The 25,046-nt window shown below is 39.4% G+C and overlaps 1 protein-coding gene across 1 annotated transcript in view; it reads left to right on the top strand.

Moving 5' to 3' along the window:
* Positions 1 to 20,841: 20,841 nt before the first annotated feature.
* Positions 20,842 to 25,046, top strand: part of LOC134361241 (alpha-2-macroglobulin-like protein 1) — a 35,718-nt gene continuing 31,513 nt past the window's right edge. Inside the window, 5 exon segments of the mRNA XM_063076257.1 lie at positions 20,842 to 20,906; positions 21,390 to 21,573; positions 21,929 to 22,091; positions 22,619 to 22,671; positions 24,960 to 24,980. Coding sequence (XP_062932327.1) covers positions 20,842 to 20,906; positions 21,390 to 21,573; positions 21,929 to 22,091; positions 22,619 to 22,671; positions 24,960 to 24,980 — 486 coding nt within the window.

Here is a 25,046-nt window from a genome sequence, read left to right as displayed (position 1 = left end):
AGAAAAGAAATCAGTAATGGAGGCACTGAGGAACAAAAAGATGAAAGACATAGAAAACAAATGGCAAAATTGCAGACATAAATCCTACCTTATCCTTTATTACACTATATGTAAATAGATTAAATTCTCAAAAAGCAGCTATTGACATATGGATATATGTAAAAAAGAAAAGACATGACTTAACTATATCCTGTCATGTTAGATTCAAAGATGCAAGTAGGTTCGAAGTAAAAGGATGGAAAAAGACATGCCATGAAACAGTAACCAAAAGATAGCTGGAGGGCTATAGTAATAATATCAGTCAATACAAACTTTAAGACAAAAATTGTTACTAGAGACAAAAAAAGAGAACACTTTATAATGATAAAAGGCCAATCTATCAAGAAGACATAACAATAATAAACATATGCATTTAATTATAAGATGCAAAAAACAAAGGAAGGAATAGACAATTCAATAGAAATTTTTTAAAAATAGGAATAAATATATAGGTAAAAAATAGAAGGAAAAAATAAAAAAAATAAAAACAGGGCAAAATAAGAAATAAAACAAAAAAATAAAAATGGGTGTAGACTTTAATACTTCACTTTTTTTTTTAGATGGCTGGCTGGTAAGGGAATTCAAACCCTTGACCTTGTTGTTATAATACTGCACTCTAACTAACTGAGCTAACTGGCCAGCTGCCTCACTTTCAATAATGAATAGAACAACTAGGCGGGAGATCAGCAATGAAATAGAAGACTTGAATAGCACTATGAACCAACTAGTCTGAACAGACATCTGTGGAACACTTTATCATCCAATAACAAAATACATATGAGAAGTCTCCAAAAATTTTATGAAAAGATTAGTACAATCTTTTAATTCAATTTTTCCACAAGCTTTTTGAAGTACCTTTGTATTCTTCTTTAGTGTATACAGAACATTTTCTAGAATAGAACATATGCTATGCCATCAAACAGCCTCAATAAATTGAAAAGGATTGAAATTATGCACTGTATGTTCTCTAACTACAATGGAAAAAATTAGAAATCAATATCAGAGATAAGTTAGAGAAATAAACAGCTATGTGAAAATTAAATGGCATAATCCTATGTCACAAATGGGTCAAAGAAGAAGTCACGAGGAAACTGGAAAATAATTTGACCAGAATAAAAATAAAAACACAATATACCGAAATGTATGGGATGCAATAAAAGCAGTAGTCAGAGGGAAATTTATATTGTATACACATATGTTAAAAAATAAGAAAGAACTCAAATCAATAACCTATTTTTCATCCTGAGTAGTAAAAAGAACAAACTAAAGCCAAAGCAAGCAACAGGGAGGTAAAAATAGATATTAGAGTGGAAATTAATGAAATAGAAAATAGAAAAATAATAGAGAAAATAAAAAAACCCAAGTTTTTCTTTAAAATTATCAACATAATTGACAAACCATTGGCTAGACTGACCAAAGGGGGGAAAAAGTCTCAAATTACTAAAATCATGAATGAAATAGCAGACATTACTATTGATCTTACAGAAATAAAAAAATTATAGGGGAATACTATGAGAAATTGCATGTCAACAAAACAGATAACCTAGAAGAAGTGGATAAATTTCTAGAAAGACACAAACTACCAAAATTGACTCAAGATAATACAGGAAATCTGAATAGACATATAAAAAGCAAAGAGATTGGTTAGTAATAATAAATTTTCCCACAAAGAAAATCTCATCCCAGGTGGCTGTATTGATAAATCCTAACAATTATCTAAGTGATCAAATTTGCAGTCATAAAGTTGTTGATAATGTTTCTTCATTATCCTTTTAATGTCACTAGAGTGCGAATGATGACCCTCTTTTATTCCTTATGCCATTGATTTGTGTTCTCTCTCTCTCATTTACTGATCCTTCTGGATCAATTACTGAGTTATTACCTTTCAGATTTAAATTCACCCTTGAATATAATAGAGAGAATTCCTTTAAGTATCTCTCCTCTAAAGTGAGGACAATGTTACGCTTTCCCAGTAGAGGGCTCTGGAAGATGTTACAGGATATAAGGGTTCTCCTGCTGTTTGGGGCTGTGCATGATGAGTTAGTGGTGTAGATGTGAGGACATCCAGTGGAATTCTGCCCTGTGTGTAGTTCCTTGGTGGCCTTGCAACCTGGCTTGGCCTTGTGCAAGCTTTTCAGTGGCTTTCTCCATATGAACACCATGCCCCGAGTGTTCAAACTTGGAATCTCAGTTCCTTCTGCAGGCCCCCATGTGATTCACTGCAGCCTGCAGGGTTCCTACGGAACCACCAGTTCTTCTGTAGGCCCCTGACTGGCTTGCCTAGTCCCATCACCACCGTCTGCAGCCCATGTTTGGCTTGTCTGTGACCTAGGCCCCTCACTCTCTGTATGCCCACACAACCAGTTGCTGATTAACTACACCCAGCTTGCCCTTTGGAAAGTTGCTTTCTACTTGCCCAAATATTACAGATCAGTTTGGGTGGGGACAAAACAGTGAACCTCTCTGCTATTCAGTGAGGTCTGAACTCCACTCTTGAGGAGGAAAATTTCTTTCAAGTTTATATTTCTTTGTACTTTCCCTTAGCCCGAGGGCACTATGTAGCTTCTTTATATCTTACAGTTACTCTTTTCTCAGAATTTAATAACTCATTATGTTAAACTTCCCCTGTTTAACCCACTTTGTATTTTTTATCTCTTACTTGGACCCAGACTGACACACCATCAAAAAACCAGTTTTTTAGTTTCATTGATTTAGAAGGGCTTTATTTTCTAAATATTTGGAGATATTTCCAAATATCTTTCGGTTATTGGTTCTTAGTTTAACAACATTCTGGTCAAAGGACATAATCTGTATGATTTCAGTCTTTCTAAATTTATTGAGACATTTTATGGTCTAGAAGAGGGTCTATTTTGCTGAATGTTTTAAGTAGTCTTAAAAATAATGTGTATTCTGCTTCTGGAAGGCAGAGAGTTTTATAGATGTCAGTTAGATCAAATTGGTTGATAACGTTGTATCAGGTTTTTAAAAGCTCACTGATGTTTTTCTACTTGATCTATCAATTACTAAGAGTGTTGAAATCTCCAAAATTATTCTTGTGAATAAGTCTATTTTTCCTTTCAGTTCTTCTTTTTTGTGGTGGTTGGCTGGTAGGGTGATCTGAACCCTTGACTTGGTGTTGTCAGCACCACACTCTCCCAAGTGAGCCACGGGCCGGCCCCTGAATTGATCTTTTAATCAAGATGAAATATGCCTTTCTATTTGTACCTGTAATATTCTTTATTATGATGTCTACTTCTTCTGATATTAATATACCATTTCAGCTTTCTTTTTGATTAGTGTTTCATGGCACATCTTTTCCATACCTTTACTTTTTTTTTTTTTAAAAAAGGAACTTAAACAACTTAACAGCAAAAAAACAAATAACCTGATTAGAAAATGAGCAAAGGAGCTGAACAGGCATTTTCTAAAAAGAAGATATACAAATGGCCAACAGACACATGAAAGAATATTCAACATCACTCAGCATCAGGGAAATGCAAATCAAAGCCACACTGAGATACCATCTCCCCCCTGTTAGACTGGCTACTATCAAAAAGACAGAGAATAACAAATGCTGGTGAGGATGTGGAGCAAGGGGAACCTTCCTACACTGTTGGTGGGACGGTAAATTGCTGCAGCTCTTATGGAAAACAGTATGGAGTTTCCTCAAGCAACTACAGGCAGGACTGCCATATGATCCAGCAATCCCACTGCTGGGTACATACCCAAAGGAATGGAAATCACCACATCGAAGGGATCCCTGCACTCCCACATTTATCGCAGCTCTATTTACAACAGCCAAGAATTGGAACCAACCTGAATGTCTGTCATTATATGACTGGATAAGGAAAATGTGGTATGTATACACAATGGAATACTGCTCAGCCATAAAAAAGAATGAAATTTTGCCATTCACACCAACATGGATGAACTTAGAGAAAATCATGTTACATGAAATAAGCCAGGCACAAAAAGAGAAATACAGCATGTCCTCACTCATAAGTAAACTAAAAAAGAAACAAGTAAAAAAAGAAAAAGAAGAGAAAGATGCAACAACCACAATCACAATCACAATAACCTGAACTTTCAAAAGAGAGAACAGAACTGAGGTTACCAGTGGTGGGGAAGGCAGGTGGGTGGGTAAGGGAGGAACTGGTAAAGGGTCACAAAAAATGTTTACATTTTATTTTGTTGAATACACTAATTATCCTGATTTGGGCCTCATATTGCACACAAGTATTGACATTCAACTCTGTACCCTACAGATATGTACAATCAACTGTTACAATAAAAATTTTTTTATAAAAAAATAAAAAGTAAAATCCAAAAAAAGATAAATAAATAAGTAAAAATTTTTTTAAAAGACGTTTTTTTTTTTTTTTTTGTCGTTTTTTCGTGACCGGCACTCAGCCAGTGAGTGCACTGGTCATTCCTATGTAGGATCCGAACCCGCGGCGGGGAGCATCGCCGCGCTCCCAGCGCAGCACTCTACCGAGTGCGCCACGGGCTCGGCCCTAAAAGATGGTTTTTTGAGAAGTTTTAGGTTCACAGAAAAATTGAAAGGAAGATAAAGGATACCCATACACGTCATTCGCCACACATGCATAGTCTCCCCATCATCTACATCCCTCACCAGAGTAGTGCATTTGTTAAAAGTGATGAATCTACACTGACACATCATTATCACCCAAAGACCGTAGTTTACATCAGGATTCATTCAGAGGTGTTGTACATTCCATGGGTTTGGACAAATGCATAACGACATGAGTGCACTCTTATGTATTGTACAGAGTCTTTTCACTTCCCTGAAAGTCTGCTTTGCTTTGCCTCTTTATCTTTCTCTCCCTGCTAGCACATGACAACCACTGATCTTTTTACTGTTTTCATACTTTTGCCTTTTCCAGAATGTCATAGTTGGGCTCATACATTATATAGCCTTTACAGATTGGCTTCTTTTACTGAGTGATAGTGATAATGTATTTATCTTTAGAGCATATTAATACTTTAACGTCTGAATGTAGAAGTTTATTTATTCATTCATTTACTGAAGGATTTCTTGGTTGCTTCCAAGTTTTGGCAATTGTGAATAAAACTGTTAGAAAAATTCACGTGCAGGTTTTTGTGTGGAACTAGGTTTTCAACTCCTCTCTGGAAATAACAATGTGTGTGATTGCTGAACCGTAGGATAAGAGTATTTTTAGTTTTGTAAGAAACCACCAAACTGTCTTCCAAAGTGGTGGTCATATTTTGCATTTCCACCGGCAGTGAATGAGTGTTCCTGTCACTACACATACTCACCAGCATGTGGTGTGGTCACTGTTTTGGATTTTGGACTTTCTAATAGGTGTGTAGTGATATCTCATTGTTGTTTTAATTTTCATTTCTCTAATGACATGATGGGGAACATCTTTTTACATACTTATTTGCCATCAGTATATCTTCTTTGGTGTCTATTCAAGTATTTAGCCCATTTTAAAAATCAGGTTGCTTGCTTTCTTGTTTTTGAATTTTAAGAGTTCTTTGTATATTTTGGATAACAGTTCAGTTGTTTGCAAATATTTTCTCCCATTCTATGGCTTGTCTTGTCATTATCTTGACAGTGTCTCTTACAGAGCAGAAGTTTTTAATAAAATCCAACTTATTCATGATTTCTTTCATTATTTTATTATGTCTCACCTTTGGTGTGGTATCGAAAAAGTCACCACCATACCCAAGTTCATCTAGATTTTCTCCTGTACTGTCTTCTAGGAGTTTTACAGTTTTGCATTTTACATCTAGGTCTGTGATCCATTTTGAATTAATTTTTGTGAAGAGTACAAGGTCTGTGTCTAGATTCTTTTTTTTTTTTTTTTGATGTAGATGTACAGTTGTTCCAACACCGTTTTTTTAAAAGATTATTTTTTCCCTGTGTACTGCCTTTGCTCCTTCATCAAAGATCAGTTGACTGTATTTATGTGATCTGTTTCTGTGCTCTCTATTCTGTCCTATTGATCTTTTTGTCTGTTCTTTAGCCAATACCACACTGTCTTGATTACTGCAGCTTTATAGTAAGATTTGAAATTGGGTACTGTTAGTCCTCCGACTTTATACTTTCTCTTTAATATTGCATTGGATATTCTGGGTCTTTAGCTTTGCCATATAAACTTTAGAATCAGTTTGTCAATATCCACAAAGTAACTTTCTGGGCTTTTGATTGGGATTGTGTTAAATCTATAGATCAAGTTGGGAAGTATTGACAGCTTGACAATATTGAGATTTCCTATCTCACAAATATAAACATGAAATAGCTCTCCATTTACTTAATTATTCTTTGGTATCTTTCATCATAGTTATAGTTTTCCTTGCATGGAGCTTGTACTTATTTTGTTAAAAATCTGACGCTTTTATGTTTTGAGTGCTAATATTATGGGTGTGTGTTTTAATTTCAAATTCCACTTGTTCATTGCTGGCATATAGGAAATCAATTGACTTCTATATATTAACCTTGTATACTGCAACCTTGCTATAATCACTTAGTTCCAGGATTATTATTATTATTATTATTATGTTGTCAATTTTTTCAGATTTTTTTTTTCTGTTTTGGTGGCTGGCTAGTACTTTCAGTTTTTTACATAAATGATCATGTCACCTGTGAACAGGTGGTTTTATTTCTTCCTTCACAATCAGTATACATATTATTTCCTTTTCTTGTCTTATTGCATTAGCTAGGACTTCCAGAATAATGTTGAAAAGAAATGGTATGGAGATATCCTTGTCTTGTTCCTGATATTAGTGGCAAAATTTCTAGAGTCTCAACATATGATGACGTTAGCTGTAGGTTTTTGTAGGGTTTAATCATCTTCCACTTTTGTTCTTGTCTTGTTCATATTTTCCTTTACATTTTTGCATATTTATAATACTTACAATAGTTCTTTTAAGGGCTTTTTCTAACAACTTAATAATGTCTGTGTTTGTTTCGATTCTGTGTTTGTTTCTGCTGAATGATTTTTTTTCCTGTTTATGAATTGTATTTTCCTGCTCTCTGACATGTCTAGAAATTTTTTGGACACCAGACGTGAATTTTCCATGGTTACTATACTGGATTTTTTTGTATTCATTTAAATACTGTTGCACTTTATTCTGGGGTGTAGTTTGATTCTTTTGAGTCTTGCTTTTATACTTTATTAGGACAGGCCTAATAACTTTTTATGTGGGAATAATTAATTTATCCTTACTACTAATGCAAGACCCTTCTGAGCACTCAGACAATGACGTGTATTATTATGTTTATTGATTCTGACTAATGGGAGTATAAAATATTCTCAGACCCGTGTGATTGCTGGAATTTTTCAGCCAACTGCTTTATTTTCTTTTCTTTTAAAAAATATTTTAACATTTATTTTTATATATTCATGGGGTACAGTATGTTGTTTCAATACATGCATATACTGCACAATGAATCACTTAGGGTAGATAGCATAGTTTTGTGCCCATTCAGCTAACTGCTTTCTGATGATTCTTTTCCCAGTCTCTGGTAGTTTTCTCTCATAGGGACTCAGTTCAGGACTCACAAAAGGCTGAAGAGGGTCCTTTTGATCTTCAGAGTTTTTTTCTGTTTAGCTCCCTCATCTTTTGTACCCTGACCTGCAAATTTTGGTCACTCAGCCTCTCTAAACTCTAATATCTGACTCCCTCTTTGAGAAAGGCCATCAGGCTCTGTTTTAGTTCCCCCTTCCTGTCCTGGAGCTTAGATACTGCCTCCGGGGGAAGCCGGAACAGTTATAAGGTCCATTTGTTTCCCTTTTCCTGGGATGATGGTTTTGAGCTGCCTGTGCCACGTTGTCCAGTGTGGGAAAGAGCTTGTTTCACATATTTTATCTATTTTTAAAATTGTTTATGGCTAGAGGACAATTCTCATAGCAGTTCATCCCTCATGGACAGAAGGGGAATTGGGTCTTATAATATTAAAAAAAAAAAAATCCAGGTATTCTATTTTATCACTTTCTTTTTAAGTCTGCAAATCCTGACTACCTTCCATCTTTAGATACCCTTAAGTTCTGACACACCTCCTAAGAAGTTTGTCACTGTCTCCTGTTTACTCCAGATCAGGCCATAGTATGTTGTCCATGGCCATTGTATGTTGCTCTCTGGACCTACTTTCTCCAAACATTTGGTTTGTTGTTAGTATTTTATACTTGCCTCATTAGTTAACTTGGCCCAACCTCAAAGCTCCCAAGCTAGCAGGGAAGCACTCAAATATACCAACATACTTAAAACAACCAGCATCTGTATCTTTATCTTTAAAGTTCCCTGAAGACATTACAAAATTCTTAGTTATCCCTTCATCCACTTTTTCAATAAGTGGGTACATTTGAAAGACTGGCATTGGGGGCAATAAAGAAATGTATAAAAGGGATAAATTAAATCAGTGTGATGAAAAGAATCTGAATAAGCCACTTAGGTTATCCTCTTGCCGTAGTTAAGTTCATGTTTGAACGACTTGGGAAAATGACACTCTAGCTTAATTTGTTAAAACCTCTTTCACGAAGATTCCATTACTTCCCTATTATATAACAATACGTCTGGGAGGATAATTCCTAATGTCTGTGCCCATATGACTTCCTATTTCTTCTCATGCCTTTTAAAATATTTGTTTTGCCCTATTCTAGCACCTTTTTTCCCGTGGATGTGTCACCAGTATTTTGACTCCACTGCTGGAAGTAGTCTGAAATAACAATGGATTTCACTGTTGTATTCTGGGAATACAGAATTTATTATTGATGAAGACAGGCATCTCCTTTAGGAACTTGGTGACATTCCTTGGATGTTTAAAAATGATCTAATTACCTTTTCAAACTTTCACCCAATCTGTCCAAAGCCAGACAGAATAGCAAGGCACTTTTAGAGAGATGTTCTTGGAATTCATATAGAATCCTACGGTACCTAGTTACTAGACAAGTTTCCAAAGGTAAGTCTCTGCTGCTAACTTTTCAGTCATTAGAGAAATGACATAAGTTCAGGATAAATTTATGCAACGTCTAATTGGTGTCTGACAATAGCTCAATGCTAAATTTACATCCAGGTCTTTTTCTTAGTGGTTGCCATGGGGATTAGCATTAATATCTTAATTTATAACAATATACTCTGGGTTAATACCATCTTAATTGTAATAGCATACAAAACCTGTGCTCCTATATAGCTCTGTTACTGTCCCTTAGGCTGTTATTGTCAAAAATTACATCTTTATATCTTGTGTTCTGAAGTATTTCCCTTGATGTCAAAGAAAATGTCTTCAAATATATTCCCTGCAGTGTCTAACATGCTGAAGATGTTTGTACTAGTCAGGGTTCTTCAGAGAAACAGAGAGAGAGCGAGCAAGAGCATTAGAGAGAAAGAGAGGCAGAGAGAAAGAGAGACAGAGAAAGAAAGATTTGTAATTGTCTCACATGACTGTGGAGACTGGGAGACTGGCAACTCCAAAATCTGCAGGGCAGGTTGGACCTTATCTCCAAATACGGTCACATTCTGAGATGCTAGTGGTTAGGATTTTAACATATGAATTTGGGGGGAACACAATTTAGCCCATAACAATGTTCAATAAATAATTGTCGAAGAAGATTTTTCTTCCTAAGTATAGTCTGAGCATGCGATTTCCACGTTTCTTCCTTTCCTCTTTTAATATGAACTTTTAGTTTTCTTTGATTTATTGATTTAGAAAACTAAATGTCGTTTCACATACTGTCTAAGCGTGGGTGGGGTTCGGTGGAAAGCTTACTTGCCTTCATCCATTCATATTTGAGCTTTGGCACATTGCGTAGTTCACTTGAATGGATTTGGGAAAGGAAGAGAGTGAAGGCTTTAATTCGTAAGAAGGGTGGAGGAGAGACAGGCAAGCAAGGAGTGGCTCCAGCTTCAGTGGGTTCATCCTCTTCTTCTCCTTAATTGGGGCTTGGTTTGATTAGCCCCCTGCTCTCCAGAGGTAAAGCCTCAGACCAGCAGTTCCGGAGCGGGACAGAAACAGGCCCCTCTCTCTGGCCTCCTCTGGGATGAGGAGAGCTGAAAAGTGGCTTGCTGAAAAGATAACATAGTAATGCCAGGCCGCCTCCCAGGGGATGACCAAGTAGGGTGAGCTAATAGCTTTTTGGAAAGCCCATCATGAAAAAGCAAAATACTCAAAGAAAATGTTAGCAGAGGTAAGACCAAAGAGTGTATGTGAAAAAGGAGACATAATCTGGAAATGAGAAAATAATATCCTCGAGCAGAATGGTGTTTCAAACTGAGGGAGATATGGGGAGATTTCCTGATTCTAGTTCAAAATAGCTATTAGATCAGTAAATGTAATTGATTGGATGAGATATAAAACAAATAAGTTATAAGGGGCCAGGAAAGCTGAGATAATATAAAGGAAGAAGAATTCCAAACACACTAGAAAAAACGTGTTTTCCTTAGCTGTACTGATTGGTGGTTATCACCTCTAATTTTTTGGTGAGGATGAATTAGCAATTTATATCAGTAACCCTGAATAAACATTATAGATTAAAAATTATATATATTTAAATGATATAGTTATGCCTAAGATAACATAAGATAATAAACATAAGATAATAAACTTAGTTATATCTAATGATAATAAATACAATAAATAGCATAAGATAAACTTTTAAGATAAAATAATATATGATTGTTATAATTCTTACTCCAGAAATACTTTTATTGTTTACAATAAATGTCCAAGTGCAATTACCCTTTCATGTAATATGATGTTTATATAGGCTAAAACTCTCAAATCGGGATTCTGATACTCAGAACAAAATCAAGTGAACTAAGTCCTTTACAGAATAGCCTTTAAAAGGGCTCCGTTTTATCTCTATGTGCCACATAATATGCCAGCAATAGGGTTTTATGTAGCCTAACTTTTAGAGATAGTTAAACTTTGGATATTTTCCCCCACCAAAGTCCAGGCAGACTATCAGGTTAATAATTGCATTTAAATAGATTTTAAGATGGGTAGGAAGAGAAAAAAATAATTGGTGTACCAAAAAAATTGTTTTTTTTTTTTTTTTTGACAGCTGACCAGTAAGGGGATCAGAACCCTTGACCTTGGTATTGTAACACTGTGCTCTAACCACCTAATCGGCCAACCCTGGTGTGTCAGTTTGACTGACAGAAATGGTAAAAGGGAAAATACAGCTTCCACTGGAGTGTTAGCCTCCTACAGAAGAGTTGGTGTTAATGGACCTGGGCAATTGCTCTTTTTCAGAAAGCAGAGGCAGAGTGATGGGATGGAGTAAAACAAGACTTGGCAAACCAAGCTTCCATCACGTGCTAGTGTCATGAGCAAACCACATTCATGGGGAACTCCGGGTGTCTGCACGCTCCATGCTTGGAGTTTATTTCAACTGCAGTTTGTTTCAAACTGAGGGAGATATGGGGAGATTTCCTGATTCTAGTTCAAAATAGCTATTAGATCAGTAAATGTAATTGATTGGAAAGTATTTGGACTTAATTAGTGTAATGTAATATTTGTCTGGTGAAGCATGTTTGAAGCTTCTAAGAGGCACAACTGGCCCTATCAGCAGTTAAAAGCTGCTTGAACACCTACCTTTCATGGACACTTCAGGAAGGGGTAGATAGAGCAGAGATGGGTGAGTATAGGATGGAACCACGTATTTAAAGACAAAAAAGAAACGGTGGGATATAACCTAAGATATACCAACATCCTAGATTTTATGTTTCTTTAAATTGGTAATTATTTTCACATAGACTTTCTGTAGACTATGAATTATTTGTAATAAAATCGATTATTTGCTTAAGAATTTATTTGGTGTAGACCCAAACTTTAATTGGAGGTACTGATTTTCTCTTGTGTCCAAATCAGTCAGAGCCTCCAGAGATCATCCCAAGTGTTCCATATCTTTTTTTTTTTTTTTTTTTTTTTTAAAGATGACCGGTAAGGGGATCTTAACCCTTGGCTTGGTGTTGTCAGCACCACGCTCAGCCAGTGAGCCAACCGGCCATCCCTATATAGGATCCGAACCCGCGGCCTTGGTGTTATCAGCACCACATTCTCTCAAGTGAGCCACGGGCTGGCCCCCAAGTGTTCCATATCTAACAAAGGGCTTTGGTGTGTGCATACACGTGTATGTTTATTGTGTGTGTTTGGTATGGGAATAAGGAGAAACATGGAGATATTTCAGACCATAGAAACAAGTCCCCTAGGGTATTGTTAACAAGGCTCTGAAGGGACATCTGTGTCAGATCCAATCATGCAGACACACACACACACACTCACACATATGAGATAGGAAGTGCTCGGATTCCCTGGGCTTGGGTTACGGGACACGCTTCTGGGTTTCAAGCCACTCCCCAAGGCTTTAGAGGAAAGTTACTGTGGCTAGTTAGACCTATTTTTGGCACTAACACACAAAAATTGAGACCTCAGGGACCTGGTGTATGCAAATCCAGCGGCTGGGCATGCTCAGGAGAGAAGGATCATATAACCCTGGTGGCCTGGCATGCTCAGTGGAAGAGTTTATCCCTTGAATGGCCTTCCACTAGAGGTACTAGAAAGCACAGAATATTCTTGAACACGTTCAGTGCATGTGATAGAATTTGACCAATGAACATGCTCCAAAAAGAGACCAACTGAGCACGTGCAAGGCTATGTTACATAACTGGGAACCACTCTCTTAATTGAATATTCATCAGAGAGAGAAACTATCAAGGCTGAATCCCAGCAGAAGGCAGGCTGTGTCTCACTTTCTTGGGGCCAACCTGCATTTCTCTGGCTGAGGTGTGTATGCTTTACTTTCGTGTTAAACTTACTTTTCTCTCTCTTAAGCCAGCCTGCACTCTGTACTGAACTTTAAGTGTGCATTTTTCTTACTTTTGCGTTAAACTTGGTGTGGGTCCTGCCCAGTCTCTGTAGCTAGGCCACACTCTATCTGTGGAAACTGTATTTCTTTTCTTTTAAAAACATTTTTTTTATTAGCGTATTCCTTGTTACAAATCATACTTATTCTTTATGTCCTTTATCCAGTCTCTTCCCTTCCTCCTTCCTCTCCCACTGCTGTTTCCCTTCCCCTCCCCCCTCCAATAGTCATAGATTTGTCCTCTCCATCTGATAGATGTTGGTTTGTTGCCCAGATCATCTGCCCAGTGCTGAGACAGGTGTGATCAAGTCCTCCACTATTATCGTAAATCAGATGCTGCTTTTCCTCTGGAGTGTGCCGTGGGGAGAGAGAGGACCTCTTCTTTTTTTTGGTCTCTGCTGGTGCCTCTCCTTGTGTCAATGCAGGTGAGAGTCTGGCGTGCCATCTGCATGGTGGCTGTGACTGCTGCTATAGAGACTGGCCACTTTTGCAGCAGCCATGGCAATTGTGGAGGCTGTGGTGGGCTACCTGCATAGAGATGGTGCTTTTGGTGTGCTCTTTACCTGGTCGTGGCTGGGTTTGGCTTCCCCGGGCTCCATATCTCAGGACCCTGGGGAACCTGCATTTCTTATCTGTTACATTAAACCTGTTCTCACTTTCTACTGTGACTCTGCTTTTGAATTCTTTCCTGGGGTGGAGTCAAGAATCTGGTAAGAGGACAGGGTGGGTTGAGGTCGACTATTGACCCCCACAGATCCTACCTCCCGCATCACATATACATATACATATAAATCAATATTGACTGAAAGCTTCCTAGGTGCTAGGTACTATATAATACTTGGGAGATATGACAATTAGCTAAGCAGAGTCCCTACTGTCACAGCTGATGTAGTCTGACTGGGCTCCACTGTGCACACAAGAGAGCTTCCCAGGTAAGTGCAGATGTGAATCTTATATTCTGGGCCTTCAAATGCTAACTAGATACTCCAGGATGTAGATTAAATTAACATTCCTTGTTTTACTTCTGCATCACTGCTTATATGAATCTATTTTAAAGAAAATTATAAACAAGAAAACACTGATGTAGTCCCTCATATTTTCTGACCAACTCTCATTTCCCAGCAAGGGAGAATACCGCTGGATTCATTCCACAAAGAGTATGTTAGTGTTGGCATCTTGTTCTTCTGCCCCACGTGGTTATTGTTTTCATATTACTTTTGGGAGCAGACTACCAAACTAGAATTGCTTATGATAAGCCCAGAGAAGTTCTGGGAGGAACAGACTGCAAAAGACAGAGAATGAAGAGAGAAAGGAAGACAGTTCCGTGGCCTCTTTCCATTGGACATTGGTGGGCGCAACACAGAGTAGAGGTTGACGTTCTGCACCTTTATTATCAGAACTTTGCTGTAAACTCCAGGAAGCCTCTGACTGACTACTCTTAGATCCAGTGTTATAGCAATGGTTCTCAACATGTGGTCCCTGGACCAGCAGCAGCAGCATCACCTGAGAATTTGTTCAAAATGTAAATTCTCAGGCCTCACCACAGACCAATGAGTCAGAAACCCTGGGACTAAGGACCAGCAAAATATGTTTTAACCAGCATTTTGTCATGTCTCTCTTAGTAATAAAGCAATTGAGACAAAAGATGGATTTTTCTCCCCATGGTATGTAAAGTATGTGAGGTTAGCTGTAAGAAAGAATAATTTACTAATGATGCCGCTCGTCATAAACTATTTACCTCAAACAGAGAGAGACTGTTGGAAGAGTTTGGGAGAGCAAAAGGAATGAATCCGTAGGTAGCAAAGGGGTGGACGGGAGTGGGGTAACTCTGCCCTGTGCTGCCCATTCATGCGTTCATGCCAAGTACCCAGGCTTGGGGAAGAAAGATGGGCAAGCTCTGACTCCCACTGGAAAGGGTGGGTGGGGAAAAGTCATGCAAGCAAAGAGAGAAAGGACAAGGTAGGTAGTGCTGCAGTCAAGTTCACGAGGTGCGGAAGTTTGGGGAACAGAATAAAGGGGAGTTGGTTCCATCTGGAGCAGTGGAAGATGAGGGAGTGGGTGAGAAATGCCTTCACGGAGGAGCTACTGAATCAGGAAGGACGTGAGAAATGCTCCAGGTAGTGAAGGAGAAAAGGCCAACCCGGCAAAACGAGGGGCATGGACGAAAACGGGTGTGTGAGGCTGTCCCTCAAGGTTTTTCTGGCCTACTTTTGTACGTTCACTGTACCTTCTGCTGAGGATGCAGGGCCCTCAGGGCACCCAGCAGAAGTAAACATGTCTATAACTGTTTTTTATGAAGTTGTGTTTTTATTTGAGAAATACTGTGACTAATTGACTTTGTTCTGCTTTTTTCCATTCTCCATATCTTTATTATTATTACTATTATTGTCATTTCAATTTTTTTAATTGTGGTAAAAAAACATATAAAATTTTCTCTCTTAACCATTTTTAAGTGTCCAGTTCAGTAGTGTTAACCATATTTACATTGTTGTGTAACAATTCCACAAATCTTGCCTCATTTAATGATTCGAAATGCTGATTGCCTGAAAATTGCTAACCCCAAGGAAGGCTGTTCTTTTATAATCTTCAAAAATATCACAGCTAACACTTGCAGGAAGCGTACTATGTACCTGATGCTGTTCTAGACACTTTCCACGTATTAAGTCATTTGATTCGTACACCCACTCTGTCAGATGTGCTACTATTGTCCTCATTTTATGGATGAGGAAACTGAAGCACAGAGAGGTTTAATAACTTGTCCTGAATCACACAGCTAATAAGTGACATCTCCTGTCAAGATTCTTTGCACTGCTATCTTTCTTCTGCAAGACTGGTGTCTTCCGGTTGTCAGGACAGTACGTAGTTGTTTTAAATTCCCCTTAGTGGTAAAATTAACTTCCTAGGAATCCAAGCTAAGTACATTTACCGAAGATAAGCACCCCTCCCCAGCTCAAGCATTGCTATTTTTTCATTGTATGGATAACATATTATTGGATGCCAAGGTAACCCCCAATAGCTAGAACCATATCTGTGTCTATTGTGGCCTTTCAGATCCACAGGATTAGAAAAGTTTAGTAGGATCTCAAAGTTAACAAATCTTATCTACTAGAACCAAACAGCCAGGGTAAAAGAAGATTTCACAGCTGGACAGAGTAAAGGTGTCTTTACTGGGACTTTAGAAAAGCTGAGAGAAGTGGAGATGTGTAGTGGTGGGCCCTGAACTAGTTACAAAAGGAAGAAGAGAAGGAAAATTTCGAGTGAGAACATCTAAAACAGGAGTGATGGAAAAGGTGCCAATGGAATTATGTTAAGCAGGCTATACATTTGCAGAGGATGGAATTGTCCCCCCGAAACTCGCTGAAGCTTGAATTGTGTCCCCCAAGTTTTATGTATTGGAAACTTAGCCCCCACTGTGACTGTTAAGAGGGTGGGAAATCCTATTATGGTAATTGAAAGGTGGAGCCTTGAGGAGGTGATTGGATTGTAGGACCATGCTTTAGGGAATGGATTAAAAACGGTGGTCAGGGGCATGGTTCTGAGGGCTTTAAAAAAACAGGAGAGTCAACCTCTCTCTTTCTCTCTCTCTATCTGCTTCCACCATCTTGCAATGTGAGATCCCTAGGTCACTCTTGCCACCACCAGATGGACTTTGAACTTCCCAGCCTCAGAAACTATACACAATAAATCTCATTTTCTTTATAAATCACCCAATTTCAGGTACTTTGTTATAGCAACACAAAGGGACTAATACAACATTGTTTCTTTCTTTTTCATTCATGTCATCTTGATATGTAGAAAAATGCCTCACTCCTACATGATAGCTCAGAATGAGCTATTTTTGCTTTAGCAGTCATTTACCTTTTAAGGTGATTAGGAGTTGTTTTAAATGTCCTTTATATTTATTTTATTTGATATCAGTTCCAAAGGTCCTTATTTATTTGTGTAGTTTCTGTCTGGTATCTTATTCCAGGGGTCAGCAAACGTTTCTGTAAAGGACCAGATAGTAAATAAGGTAGGCTTTGCACACCATGCAGTCTCTTGTAATCCCACAAGTCTATCATGGTAGCACAAAAACAGCCATAGATAATATGTAAATAAATAAGTGTTGTTGTGCTTCAATAAAATTTTATTTACGAAATAGGTAGAAGGCTGGATTTGACCTGCAGGCCATAGTTTGCCAATCCCTGTCTTATATCTTCTGCCTTAAGAATTTCTTTTGATGTTATTTGTAGCACAGGTCTGCTGGCAATAGATTCTCTCAGCTTTTGTTTGTCTGGAAAGGTCTTCCCTACCCATTATTGAAATATAGTTTTGCTGTGTACAGAATTTTGAATTTCCTTTTTTTTCTTTCAGTATTTTAAAGATGTCAATCCATTGCCTTCTGGCTTAAGTTGTTTCTCGTGATAAGTTTACTGTAATTCTTATCTTTGTTCTTCTATATGTAATGTGTCCATTTCCCTGGCCACCTTCAAGACTTCCTCTTTATCTCTGGCTTTTAAAGGTTTGTATATAATATGTTTAGGTGTGTTTTATTCTGCTTAGATGTTTTTATTTTGGTATTTATCCTTCTTGAAATTCTCTATGATTCTTGAATTTGTAATTTGATGTCTTTCATTACTTTTGGAAAATTCTCACCCATTACCTCTTCAAAGATTTCTTCTACTTTTTCTTTTTCTTTTCTCCTTCCAAGATTCCAATACCATGTGTGTTAAACCATTTAATACTGTCCTGCAGCTCTTGGTTTCTCTGTTCAATTTTTTTCTGACTTTTTTTCCTAGTTGTGTTTCATTTGGGTAATTTCTGTTGGTCTATCTTTAAGGTAATCGATTATTTTCTCAGATGTGTCAAGTTTTTAATGAGCCTGTAGAAGGAGTAGTTCATCTCTGATACAGTATTTTTTATTTTTAGCATTTCTATTGGACTATCACTCCCATCTTTCTTTTGAAATTTCCTATCTGTTCATGCATGTTGTTTACCTTTTTTCATTAGGTCCTTTAACATATTACTTCTAGCCTTTTAAAATTCCTCTCTGATAGTTCTAACATCGAGGTCATCTCTGAGTCTGGTTCTGTTGATTACTTTGTATCTTGACAGGGGGTCGATGTGGTCTTCTTCTTTAGGCACATCTTATAATTTCTGGTTCAATGCCAAACATCTTGTATAGAACAGGAGAGATTTAGGTAAACAGTATTAGTGCCTTGAATTGGACACACCTCTTCTCAGGCATTTAGCATGGTGAATTGAGTTAATCTAGTTAAAAGGTGAGCTGGATTTAAGTTTGCTATTGCCAAGATTACTTTCGGTGCACCATAGGCTTTAAATTCCTCTTTTGATGCCTTACTCTCAGGGTGGTGTCTGGAATGCCAGAGGGCTTTCTCACTGTCTGTGTTCCACTCTCAGCTCCTAGCCTTCCCTGTATACCAGATAGGAACCACAGAAGTAGTCTCTCTCCATGTTCTTGCTCCTCTGCCAGTGGCAGACTGCTACTACTTTTACTTGGTGTTTTCACTAGGGTGGTCGTGAAGGGATATGGTGGTTCTCTGTTGTCCTCCTTATCTTCAGTCTCAGGTAGGTTTTATATACCTGGGCCCTGGAGGATGAAGTTTTCTCAGTATTCCTGTCCTACTCCCTATAACAGGCTACCAAACTCTACTTTGTATCTACGGCAGGTCTTGGGTGGGAAAGATTTCCCTGCCCCTCTAAAAGTACTGGTATAAAATCCTGAGCTTAGGATTTTTTCTTGTGTCCCCCAATCCGCTTTCCTTGATAACAATGAATCTTTTCTGTGCCCTGGGAGCAACAGTATTTACTGCTTCTCTGCAAAGTCTTAAGCCTTTTGAGAGAAGAGTATGGGAACTTTCCTGAAGTGTAGCTACTGCTGTCCTCTATGCCTGTAGTACAGAGGGAGGCTCCTTTCAATTTCCCATCTTGTCCCCAATATTTCTTGTAAACACCTGATAGAGGCCATGGAAAAGAGCCTGTGAGTAAGTACAAAACCCCTTGCTTCTGTGGCAGCCAGAGGTTCTTTATAGTCACTTAGCCCACATTAGGCCCTTAGAAGTCCATAAAAATTCATCTGCTTTCTTTTTGCTAGCTTGTACGATGGCCCATATACCTCCCATGCTCTGGCACACATGACGGTCCACACATCCAATATTTGCTCATGAGGAATAGTACCTCCTTGGATTTCAGATTACCTAGTTGGACTGCAACCTCAGCTCAGTTCTTAGTTTCAACTTTTTGGTTCATGAAAGGCAGTGTCGCAGTTACTCTGGCTTTTTCTCGTTGTCAGGGAGGGAGCAATGCTGTTTCCAGCTTTTTGTATCCCAAGTGGAAGGGGAACTTCCTACATGTTATTTTGTACTATATTCCCCTCCTCCCACTCAATTAGTATTGCAAACAATTCCCTTTCCCCTGAGAACATTATTTCTAATGACTGCATAGTAGTGCTTTATATGAACACGACAGTTTATTCAACCAAACTCATATGATTGGGCATTGTAATAGAGTTAACATTTTATTTTTCCAACATCTTGACTCCAACCCACTTCCTATAGTAGTGGACTCTGTTTTTGGAGAATTTTTACTCCCCAACTCTGTGTGGTTTTAGTGGCATTGCTAAGCATAGTACCCCATCACCCTGGCCTCTGGGTGGGAGAGTGGCCCAGGCTCTGCCTATTGTAATATCCTGGCTCCAGTGATTGATTCAGAGGTGAGCATGTGAAAGAAAGAGGAACAAAGTGCTTCTTCAGAAATGTCTGCACATGGGTGAAAATTTTGTTAACTGGAGTCACAAAGCTGGAAGAATACAGGTGGAAGACTTGCAGCTGCCGTGTTCCCCATACCTGAGCAGAAGCCTGTGTGCAGTGGGGAAATGAGGCCAATGAGAGACAAGTAGCCAAGAGAGGAAGACGGGAGGGGTGAATCCTGGCAGCAGCAAGTCTCCGATTCCAGGCCGTAAAGGGGAGTTGCTCTGGTTCTTTCAGTTCTTTCTTCATGTCTAATCCACCCCAGTTACCAAAAACCCTTTTCATTCAAGCTGGTTTGATGTGCGTTTGGCCATTAGTTCAGGAAAGCAACCTCTTTAATTTATAAGAGAATGGTGGTTTCTAAGTCTTTACATTATAAAGAACACTGTGAAGAAACCCCATATAGGGAGCTGGCCGGTTACCCCAGTTGGTTAGAGCCTCATCTTGTAACACCAAGGTCAAGGGTTTGGATCCCCAAACCAGCCAGTCACCAAAAAAAAAAAAAAAAAAAAGAAAAGAAAGAAACTCTGTGGGTATACATCTTTGCGTGCAGGCATGCTCTTCTTCCGCATTAAAATACATTTCCAGAGTAGAAGTTGCTGAGTCAAAGAGTATGCAGATCTTAAAGGCTTTTGATGTGTGTTGTGAAATTGCCCTCAGAAAGGTCATCGAATTCATATTTTTTCTAGGACTGTGTAGGCCCCTATTTCCATACGGTTACAACAATACCAAGTAGTATTAGTTTTTTTAAATTACCAGTTACGTAGAGATGTACCATTTTGCTACTGATACTGCCCCCATAGCTGTGTTCCCAAGTATGCCTTAATAGAATAATAAAAGGAGAAAAGGAAATCAAGGGACAGCAGGAATTTGGAATGAAACCAGAAAACAAGGGAGGAGTTCAAAGTGTGTTCTGAGAGATTTACCCCTATGAATACTCATCTCTGGCTTTTCCTCAAAACTGGTATTATGGACTGGCTGAACCAGTATGAATGTCCCAGGGAGAAATGAATTTGAGGAAGTGAACAGCAGCCCTACCCTGGTCTACCACCTTAGCCTGCGGCCCCCTCAGGCTGATTGTCTACAGCCTCAGTCACAGCTGCAATCAGAGCTGCACCCCTTTCCTTGGGGGCTAGTATAAAGCTACAGCAGAGGAGCAGACCTCTGGTTCCTGGTCCGAGGCACCTGTGTCATCCACAAAGATGTGGGCTCAGCTCCTACTAGGAATGTTGGCCCTATTGCCAGCCATTGCAGAAGAACTCCTCCCGTAAGTGCACAGTGTTGGAGTTGATTTAGGGCAGGTGGCTCCTTCGCCTGTCTTTCTCAAACATAAATATAACGAAAGGGAGATAACCTCTGGTTGATTTTGATTTTCTTATCTTTTCCCTTCTTTGGTTCCATTGGCCTTTTACCCCAAGAGAAAAGCTTAGGCACCAAGAGGAAGCTTAACAAAAAAGATAAATTTTAAAATGTAGTAGACTCCTTGTACCTTGTTCTCTGTAACAGACCTGGTTTCCTCCTTAGTACTCCAGGCACAGGTTCTCCAGGCTCCTAATGGTGGGAGGTTTAAGGCTGTGCACTGAGTTACTTGTTACTTGCCTATTCCTCCCTTACAGAAAATAAGGCTCATAAAGGCAGGGGCTTGGTCTGTTTAATTCACTGCTATATGCTGATTGCTTAAAAGAGTGATTATTTTTTCATTGAACGAATGAATCATTATTACTCTGAAATACTTTTATTCCCTTGATAGGAACTACCTGGTGACCTTACCAGCCCTGCTTGACTTCCCCTCCACTCAGAAGGTTTGTTTGGATCTGAGCCCTGGGAACTGTGATGTAAAATTCACTATTACTCTGGAGACCAAGGACAAGAGCCAGAAGTTGCTAGAAGACTCTGGACTGAAGAAGAGGCACTTACATTGCGTCTCCTTTTTAGTAAGCACAGACTCAGCCCTAAATCTATTCCCTTCCTGTCCTGTTCTCCCTAGGCACTCACTATAATCTAAGTATGATCTCTGTTATCTTACTTTTGCCACAGCCTCTAAACCTGTCTCCCCTAAACTGAACTTCAGTTCTTGGCCACAACTCACCCATAATTTCCTTGATCTTGGATTTCTTCTTTTATTCCTGACCTTAACCTCTGAAAATATTGTTTTTCTTCTTCCTGACAACTTGGTTTATGGCTCTACCTTACCACCCCCATCTAACTCAGTTCTTTCCTTTTACTCTCCCAGTCGATTCTGTTTCCCCAACCTCCTACTTCTTCCCAGAGCTCCCCTCTCTTGGCCAGGTACCACCTCCTGCTGGTGGCACAGAAGAAGTGGCCACAATCCGGGTGTCAGGAGTTGGAAATAACATCAGCTTTGAGGAGAAGAAAAAGGTTTTAATTCAGAGGCAGGGGAGTGGCACCTTTATACAGACCGACAAACCTATCTACACCCCAGGGCAGCAAGGTAAGAGGCACACATTTGGGGTTAGACCAAAGACTGGGGAAACAGCCGTGCACTAGGTAAAGAGGGGCGTGTGGTTTGGTGGTAGGCACAGGGAACGAGGGGCATGAGAGAGAGGAAAGTCTGGAGACCAAAAGCAAGAGCCGCAGGTGGAGCCGCTACCGTGTGGGCGTATCTCCAGCTAAAGTCCTCACTGCTCCTGCAGTGGGATTTGGCAAGTGTGATTGGGTCACTGGGTCTTCCAACAAGCCACTTGAATACAAAATCAAGGGCATTTGGCTTGAGCTCCTGCTCTTTGTATTTGTTCATTCTTCCTAAGAGAACATTCCATTCTGAGGTTTCAAAGTCAGGAGTCTGAAGAGAAACTGTTTGAGCTTTACCTCTCTCTCTCAGTCTAGGGATTTTTAAGAAAGTAAAAATGGATGGGATTTTGCTGACTCAGAAGTATGTGTGGGAAAATAGAAGGGGTGGAAGAAGGATTCTGAGAGGGGGAAAAAGCCCCTTTGCTAATGATGCCTGTTCCTTTTTAGTGTTTTTCCGAATTGTCACCATGAACAGCAACTTTGTTCCAGTAAATGACAAGGTGAGAATTTAGTTGGGAAGAGAGAAAGGGACAGGAGTGTCGCAGACCAGGGAGCATAGGGAAAAGGAGAAGAGGTTCTCTCCAAGGGCGAAAATGCTTTCAGTGTAGGTGTGACAAGATGAGGCCCTGGGCTTGCAGAATACAGGTGGGAACTGAAGCCTAAATCCTCCCAGCCTCTATCTGTCTGGAACGAGCAGAGGTGACTAGTGGAATCTAACATCCATTAAGTTAATATTTCTGAGAGCTGGTTACATTTGCTGTCCTTTTATAAAAGTTTTTGCAAGCTTCAAGGCGCCTTCTCTTCAGGAGTGCTGCCAAGTGGCTTTGCAATTCGAATATTAAGAAATAAAACAGGAGTGCATCTAACAAAAGGAAGAAATGGGAAAATCCACTCCCACCATTGCTTTTTACTACGAGACAAGGTAATTTATAAAGCAGACGATTCTCTTAAGGGAGTGTTAAATAAACACATGCCGAAGGTGAAAGTGTGGTAATGGTCAGCAAATACCTAAACTTTCCTTGGGCAACTCCACCGCTGGAATCGTAAGCCTTATGATAGGTTTCATCTCAGTTTGGGGCTGGTGTCATTTCCACACTCTCCCGAGACACCTGTCACACAGCCCTGCTGCCTCTCCTCCTTCAGTCGCAGCCTATGTATCTACGTGAAATGTTTTAAGAGAAACACAGGGAAGGCCTTGTTACCATTTTCCATGTCCTCATTCTGAGAGCTGCTGCCTCCTTTTCCTACGTGCAGGGAAGCTCTGGGCTTCCTGCTGGTAGCTTCCTGCTGCTTTCTTTCCCAGTTAAGAATTCTTCTCAGTCCCTCCATCCCATCACCTGTATCTCTTCTTTAGCAGGAGTTCTGTATAATACTGAGTACTTATTTCTTAACAGACTTGATTCTAGAGCTGCAGAGGAAACACTGGGGCTAAGGTGTGGCCACCACCCGCACCGTCTTAGACTCTGCTGCCCTCTCAAGGGTGATGTCATTAACTACCCCTGCTGCACGATCTCTGCTCAAATCGTGCGGCTATGTTTCTTTTGTAAAATTATTCCTTCCTCCCTACTCCCTGTCGCTAGCCAGCCCCTTCTTCCAAGTTTGGTTGAGACACTGAAATTAACAAAGGAATTTTAGCAAGAAACTGAGGAACAAAAATTGTGAGTTTCCAGCACACAGTATTTTATCCTCAAATGACTAAAGCGCACCTGAGATTAACTGAGCCTGTCTGGTTTTGCTGCTATCCCCAGTTATTCAGAAACCTTGAGCAGCCTCCAGTTGGAAATGCTACCTTCCCGGTTAAACACTTATTGCCTTCCAGAGCCTACTTCTGGCCAACTGATGTCCTTCCTAATTCTTGACTCCCTGTGTGAGAAAAATACTTTGTTATCTGAGGAAGTGTTCTTTTTCTGGGTTTTATGGCAATCCCTAGCAATCTCAGTGATCCCTGCCTTCTGTACGGCCCCAGGTTTGTGGACATACTGTCTCACCGTGATCCTTCTCTCTCCTTGTTTGTGGCTTGTCTGAAGAATTGCCAGTATCCCTTATATCAAGGCCAATACTTGTATTTAGTGAGGTTTAGCTTTTTTACTGGTTGGCATCACATGGTTCATGGCCAAAAAATCAAAAGCAAACATTTTGATTTCATTCCCTCTCCTCTCCGACTTAGACCCAAACTGGTCTTCATTGTGGATAACTTTGAACCCTCTCTGAGCCCCTCACATCTAAATTCCAGCTTTCAATTTGAGCTAATTGAAAGCACGATGACTTGTTTCCCATAACTTAATTGTTCTAGCATCCATTTAGCAACCATTTTTTCCTTTTTTGAGAAAACTATACATGATCCTTCAATAGAACTCTTTTAAATGAAAATTTCTTGCAAAAGTATTTTGTTAACGATTGAAATGAAGGTTTCTGCTCAGTGGCATTCAGATAGCAGAGTAGGAGGCCAGGAGACTGTTGGCTCCCAAGACGAGATTTAAACCCTGGGAGGACCTGGTGCTAACACTGTCTTTTAGGGCATGTTTGTTGCAGAAGAGCTCAGTTACAGGGTACTTAGGGTTGCTGAAGGGTCTGATACTTTATTCCTTCAAATCTTTTGGGGACTGGCAATCCCTTTGAGGAAATCTCTCTCTCTTTCACACCAATAAGTCTGTCCCCACTATTACGCTTCTCAGGGCACAGAAATCTGTTTAGAAAGGAAGAGTCCCTTTGTGAATTTTTGCTTTCAGCAAACTTACCCTTATTGTGTATCCTATTTTAACCCACATTATCTGGCTTTTCTTTTTAGTACTCCATGGTGGAACTACAGGTAAGTAGAAGTTTCCTTTTCTTCTCTGTTAGTTGTAAAAAAAAATAATAATAAGGATGGGAGTTT

Source organism: Cynocephalus volans, chromosome 12 (genome assembly GCF_027409185.1).
Source record: "Cynocephalus volans isolate mCynVol1 chromosome 12, mCynVol1.pri, whole genome shotgun sequence".
In the NCBI taxonomy this organism is placed as follows: domain Eukaryota; kingdom Metazoa; phylum Chordata; class Mammalia; order Dermoptera; family Cynocephalidae; genus Cynocephalus; species Cynocephalus volans.
This window is presented reverse-complemented; position numbering and strand designations above follow the sequence as displayed.